This window comes from Exophiala oligosperma (genome assembly GCF_000835515.1).
Source record: "Exophiala oligosperma strain CBS 72588 unplaced genomic scaffold supercont1.2, whole genome shotgun sequence".
In the NCBI taxonomy this organism is placed as follows: domain Eukaryota; kingdom Fungi; phylum Ascomycota; class Eurotiomycetes; order Chaetothyriales; family Herpotrichiellaceae; genus Exophiala; species Exophiala oligosperma.
The window spans coordinates 18487-24600 of record NW_015622819.1 but is presented as its reverse complement, the minus strand read 5'-3'; the positions used below and the strand labels follow the sequence as shown (position 1 = coordinate 24600).

At 50.6% G+C, this 6114-nt stretch overlaps 1 protein-coding gene across 1 annotated transcript; it reads right to left on the bottom strand.

Moving 5' to 3' along the window:
• Positions 1 to 1892: 1892 nt before the first annotated feature.
• On the bottom strand, positions 1893 to 3737 carry PV06_01511 (uncharacterized protein; the record flags this gene model as incomplete). Its single annotated transcript, XM_016402118.1, has 1 exon — positions 1893 to 3737. One exon carries the CDS (start codon positions 3735 to 3737, stop codon positions 1893 to 1895), a length of 1845 nt encoding a protein of 614 aa, XP_016266015.1.
• Positions 3738 to 6114: the final 2377 nt, after the last annotated feature.

The window sequence follows — 6114 nt, the reverse complement described above, 5'->3', positions numbered from 1 at the left end:
ACATGTTTTGACCAGTTCCACGATTCCGACTCAAGGCCCCTAGTCATGTTATCAATGCAGAGGGTAGATTCGAACTTATGAAGCCTGTCACCGAGTCGTCTCCACGGAGCAAGAAATTTCGGTAGATAGTTTAGTATGGGGATTGAGTCAACAAGCCAGGTGCCCACACGCGCGGCGTAGAGAAAGTTCTTCATCACCTCGTCAATGGCTTGGATCTCCGGCTCATCGCCGACGGGGAGACGTCGACCGTAGGCGAGCGCGAAGATAACGCTCGACGAGTATCGGTGATAACGGTCTACAAAGTCCACACTGGGGGACAGGAGCTCGTAGAGAAGCTGTTTACTCTCGAGATCCTGCACGCAGCGGTAGCTCTGTGAGACTCGAATGTTAAGGTATGAGGCCTGAAGGCGCTGGTGATTGCGCCACTGTTGACCGTGAGGCATAAGCAGAGTGCGCAAGCCGCGACTGAGACACTCACCCCCCATGACGGCTCTCGGGCGCGAACTATAGATGTGGCTTCGCTTGTTCAACAGCTCGTGCGCCGCCTGGTAGGTGCCAAGCATGATGATGGTGTTCATGCCGTATTGCAGGCTGAACACGGGTCCGTACTGCTTCGTCCATTCCTGATACACGCGCCACGGGTATACCTGTGGTGCTTGGTGTAGGTTGCCAATGAAGGGAAGTCGGGGAGGGCCTGGTGGAAGATGTGGACGTGACTTGGAAGGCAGAAGTCGACGACCTAGGCAGAGGAGCAGTAGTATGGTTGCAGAAGCAGCGACAAGACCTAGGTTCGGGAACATTGCGGAGCAGTGGTACACATCGCCCTTCAATGATGGGGATATGGGGAAGCTGACCACAGATTTCAATTTTTCCATGAGCTGATAGGGTCTACAGATATAAAAGTCAGGTCAAGTCGCATCGGTACTCTTTCACATGGGGCAAGACATTTTATACGCGCTCATTCCGCTCTGGAGTCGGGATTCGGTGCCCGGTGAATAGGGGGCCGTGAAGGCGTGAGAAAAGGTGTTAATTTCCCCTGCTCTTTACAATCATCGGCAAAGATCTGCCATGTCAACAAGCTTCTCGAGTGGGTGCAGAACTTGGACATTGACCTGTCGGCCCGCTTGAGCAATGATTCATCGTTGTACTTGTGTCTTGGAAGTCCCGGGTGAGAATATGTTTGGCTACCGGGCTCTTGGCTTGATTGTTTAGTTTGGGAAGGATGTTTTTTCGTACGCGTACGCATGCTGTAAGAAGCGAACAAGGACAATCAAGAAGTGGGCAGCTGGCTTGTGCAGTTACACCTGCCAGCTTTCCGCCCCGGACTGTACCTCGGATACTCCAGACAGGCACTTAGCACACCGTACACCCCACCAAGTAGTGAGGCCTTCACTGCCAAGAAGCCGATGCCGAACTGAATTCTCATTCTACTCTTTTGACAGCTTGCAGAGACCTTGATCATGGCGATGCGATGGCACTCGGCGTCGTAGCGAAGAAACGCCGGCTGATTGTCCATGAAAGATACCTCGACGCCTGGTAATGTCTACCAGAACTAGATTATGAGCTCATAATTTGATGTTCGAAGGAGAACATGGGCAAGACCTTAGATGACTTGACTGTCAATTGCTCTGCGCCATTCAAAGTGTGACTGGTGACGCCGCTTGTGGTACTGACGTGCTAAATACCGTCGTGGTTCGAAATCAATGGGAGATGAATATTCTGCAATGTAATCATCGAACAGGTTTTTGAGATAAGTGCTGAGCAACTATAGTCTGTGTTAGGATGCCTCGAGGAACTGATCTCTTTCACATTTATCACTGTCTTCATTTTTTTGTTCTTAAAGTGTCCAAAAGGTGCTCCAAGCTATTTCTGACTAGTGTCCTAGCTGTGTGCTAACCATCTCTTCCACGTACGAGTTTTCCCCTGGGTAAATCCCCTGATAACGGCATCGACGTTTCAATAACCGGAGGCGGAAGTCCCAACAACTCAGCAAAGGCGACCTCAAGCTCTTGACCATTTGCTTTTGAAGGTCCCAGCGATCGCCAAGCAATAAAATTATCCGGCCGGACCAAAATTGCACCCCCATCCTCGAGTTCCTTGACCCTCTGCCACTGATCCGTTAAATCCCTCAAATAATCACCAATTCGGGCTGTCTGGATAGGGATCTTGTACTGAAAACCGAGTCGTTCTGCAGCTGCGGCCCATTCAAGCTCACTATCATCGGTCAGAAGCAAGAACGACCCCTTGGATCCTACCAGATCGTGTGTGGAGACTACTCGGTCGTCCAAGACCAGCCATGCATGAGGAAGTCGGTGTGCTGGTCTTGTCGTGGGGAAGTATTGCTGCCCAAGGTGATCTACTTCGGGAGCTTCGATGCCATCTGAAATCCTGAGTCCATCCTCGTACGTGAAGCCAAGCTCGATACCGTGTGCTCCAAACTCGATGCTTTGAGACTCAATCATTTTCTTTATCTGCGCTTGGATGCTTCGCCCAGTCAAAGAGTCTTCAAATACTGCCTCGAACCTGGACTTGTTCCTCTCCTTCTGCCCTGCAACTAAACCAATAGCTGCGTTGATGACAGCCGAGTTCTCGAAGGTGAACAATCCCCAGTCCGCATTTCTTTTGCCGACTGGTCGTCGTTCTTGGTCATAAGTGTCGAGGATATTGGTGTTCACGTTGTGCTTGAGGACCATGGCCAATTTCCAAGATAGATTGAGAGCATCTTCTATCGCCGTGTTCAGGCCCAGTCCCGTGGTTGGAGGGCGTCTATGCGCGGCGTCGCCTGCCAGGAACACGCGGCCAACATGATACTTGTCAGCAACAACCTTTTCGATGATCCAGTGACTGATCCTGTGGACTTTGATCTCTAGATCTGGAATCTTGAGGAGATCTCGGATTCGAGAGATCAGTCTATCCTCCTGGTGCCTGGCTTCGTCTTCCAGTGCGAAGCCAAAATGCATGACCCATTCTTCAGACTGCCTACCCCAGGTTGGCCCCATGGGAACTATGGCTCCGCTCTCGAAGATTGTTCCACATTCGCCGTTGATGAAATGGCAGGCGAAAAAAGTGTCGTTCCAGTACTGGGAGAGGTCTGCTCCGAAGTGAACAGAAACCATGTCAGTAATTCCGGTTGCGCCTTGCATCGTGACACCGATCTTCTGCCCAATGGTACGTCCACCGTCCGCACCAATGAGATATTTGGTGCGATAAGTTGAGAGATTCCCGGCTGTATCTTGGACGGTGACTTTGACATGGTCATCAGACTCGTGAAAATCGATGACTGTATGCCCAAAACAGATACGTCCAGGGTTTCTTTCCTCAGCTATTTGCCGCAAGATGGGCTCCATTCTGCAGAGTGGGAGATTTGCAGATCTTGCTGCACTGTCTGTTTTGTATGCATGTGCTTTGAGGTCACCGTCACCGCCACCAAAACAAGGAAGTTGGTGAATCACGATTCTGTCCAGATGCCCATTGCCTCCGAGCGAAGTAGCCCATGCAACCTGGCTCATCTGGTTAGGCGGACAACTTCGTTTTTGGATCTCTTTGTGCATGTAGTGCAGCCTGAATGTCTCCATGGTCCTCTGGTTGAGGTAATGCGCTTTTGGAAGAGCCGAGGCCTCGACCTTGCAGTCAAACAGAATGTGATCGACTCCATAGTCAGAAAGGAACGACGACATGGATAGACCGCATCCTCCTCCCCCAACAATTATGACGGGAAAAACCTGATCTCGAGACATTATGCGTCATGTAAACCAATAATGACTTGCTAACCAGGGAGTGTCCTGAAAATCGAGCATCCCAGCAGGACGATTCAACACCATATCTACCACCCACCTACTCAATATCATGTCATTCGCTGTTCGGTGCAAGTGCTGAGTTTCGCCGCCGAGATAAAATGCATACCCGTAGATCACGTCTATAGCCAGTCCCTAGAGCCAAGAAACCGAAGCTCGGGGAACGTGTTCGCAACCTATCACCGAGTGCCGGAGCCGGAACTGGAAGTGGTATGGTTTTGTAATAGAAGTTCATCAAGTCAAGAGCCAGCTGGAGAGGCATCATATAATGAACCCCTTCAGACAACCGGTCGACGGGACATGCGAAGACAGAGCGAGCCTGCCATTTCAGCCAACCTTCATCAACATGATTCCTGTTTCTTTCGCCAGCAAGCTGGTCCTGGCCTCCTTCGCAGTCCTCACCATCGTAATTGCTCGGTACGCTGCTGCTAGTCGTCGACCTCAAGCATTTCCACCCGGGCCATCGATACTACCAGTAATCGGTAATCTGCATCAGTTTCCTCTCAAAAAGCCATTTATCAAGTGGGTTATTCCGGCGACTGCTAACATGACACTTGGTCTAACCATCCAGATTTCATGAATGGAGTAAGCAGTACGGCCCTATAGTAGGCCTTAAATTGGGCCCTCAAAACGTTGTTGTATTAAACAGCTACAAGAGCGTGAAGGAGTAAGTTCGACCGAGCTTTAGATTCGCGTATCTCTTGACCCTTTCTTAGACTCTTTGATAAACGTGGAGCCATCTACTCCAGTCGGCCTGATAGCTATGTGGCCAACGAGCTTCTTTGTCCCTACGAGACACATATCCTCTTTGCTCCCTACGGTCAGCGCTGGAGGGCATTGCGGAAGGCAGTCCAGGCCATGTTGAATGTTACTGCCGTGGACGGACTCTTACCCGTGCAAGAAGCCGAGGCATCACAAGTGTTGTTTGAACTGATGACGACTCCAGAGAGATGTTTCAGGCATATTCGACGTTATTCTACCGCGGTCATTCTTGCGTCTGTGTTTGGCCAGAGAGGCGCGAGCTACGAGTCACCCAAGGTACAAGCACTCTATCATGCGCAGGAGCAATTCACGGAAATCCTGGCACCTGGTGCCACACCCCCCGTGGACTCCTTCCCATTCCTGAGATACGTTCCTAAGTTTTTGGCCGCTTACAAACGCTGGGCGGCAAACATTCGGCAAGAGCAGCGAAACCTCTATTCCAATTTGCTCAACGAGACCTTGGCGAGGACACGAAAGCAGGGCAAGATTTGTTGCTTTATGGACAAACTGCTGGAGGGGAAAGAGAAGAGTGAGCTTGACGATGAACAAGTCCTGTACACTGGAGGCATTCTGGTACGTTTTTATTGCCGTCCTGCATAACAAAGTTTAACGGTGGTTGTAAGATGGAAGCAGGGTCTGATACAACCTCCTCAACTCTCCACTCTTTCGTCCTTGCCATGATCAAACATCCCGAGGTGTTGCGGAGAGCACAGAAGGAACTCGACGAAGTCTGTGGCCCCTCAAAATCACCTGGCTCCCAGGATATCAGGAATCTTCCCTATATGCAAGCGGTCATGACGGAGGTGAGTGACCAGACGACGCGTGTGACCAGTTTTCACAAGGGAGTTGACACGCGTTTACAGACGCTGCGATGGCGGCCCGTAGCACCTAATGGAGTCCCTCATATGCTGATTCAAGACGACACCTATGAAGGCTACTTTCTTCCGAAGGGCACCGTGGTGTTTGCTAACACCTGGTCCATCCACCGAGACTTATCCGAGTATGACAGGCCGGAGGAATTTATCCCTGAGCGGTTCGTTGACAACAAATTCGGCAGCAAGGGCAGCAATCCAAACTCGTACGACGACGAAACCCACCGCAGAGTTACTTATAGCTTTGGGGCTGGGCGGCGAGTCTGTCCTGGTCAGCGTCTGGCCGAAAACTCCCTGGTGAGTCAATAGAGTTACATGTTCTTAAGATGCCCCCTAGCTACAAAGATTGGCACTTTCCGCATTACTTCATAGTACTTACTTAAGATTTCGTAGATGATCAACATGTCCAAGATGGCCTGGGCCTTTGATATACGAACCGACCCTACGGCACCACCCCTGGACTCGAATGTCGAGACGGGATACTCTGATGGCTTTGTGTTTGGGCCCAATCCGTTCTCGGCCTCCTTTTCGATCAGGTCTCGGCAACATGAGGAAACCATTCGAAAGGAATACGAAGAGGCAAAGATATTTTTCCAAAAGTATGAAGACTAGGTAGCAAAGGAAGGACTGAGGCATATATTCTAGATGTCGCATACAGAAATGAATACTCTATAAAGTGGAAGCCA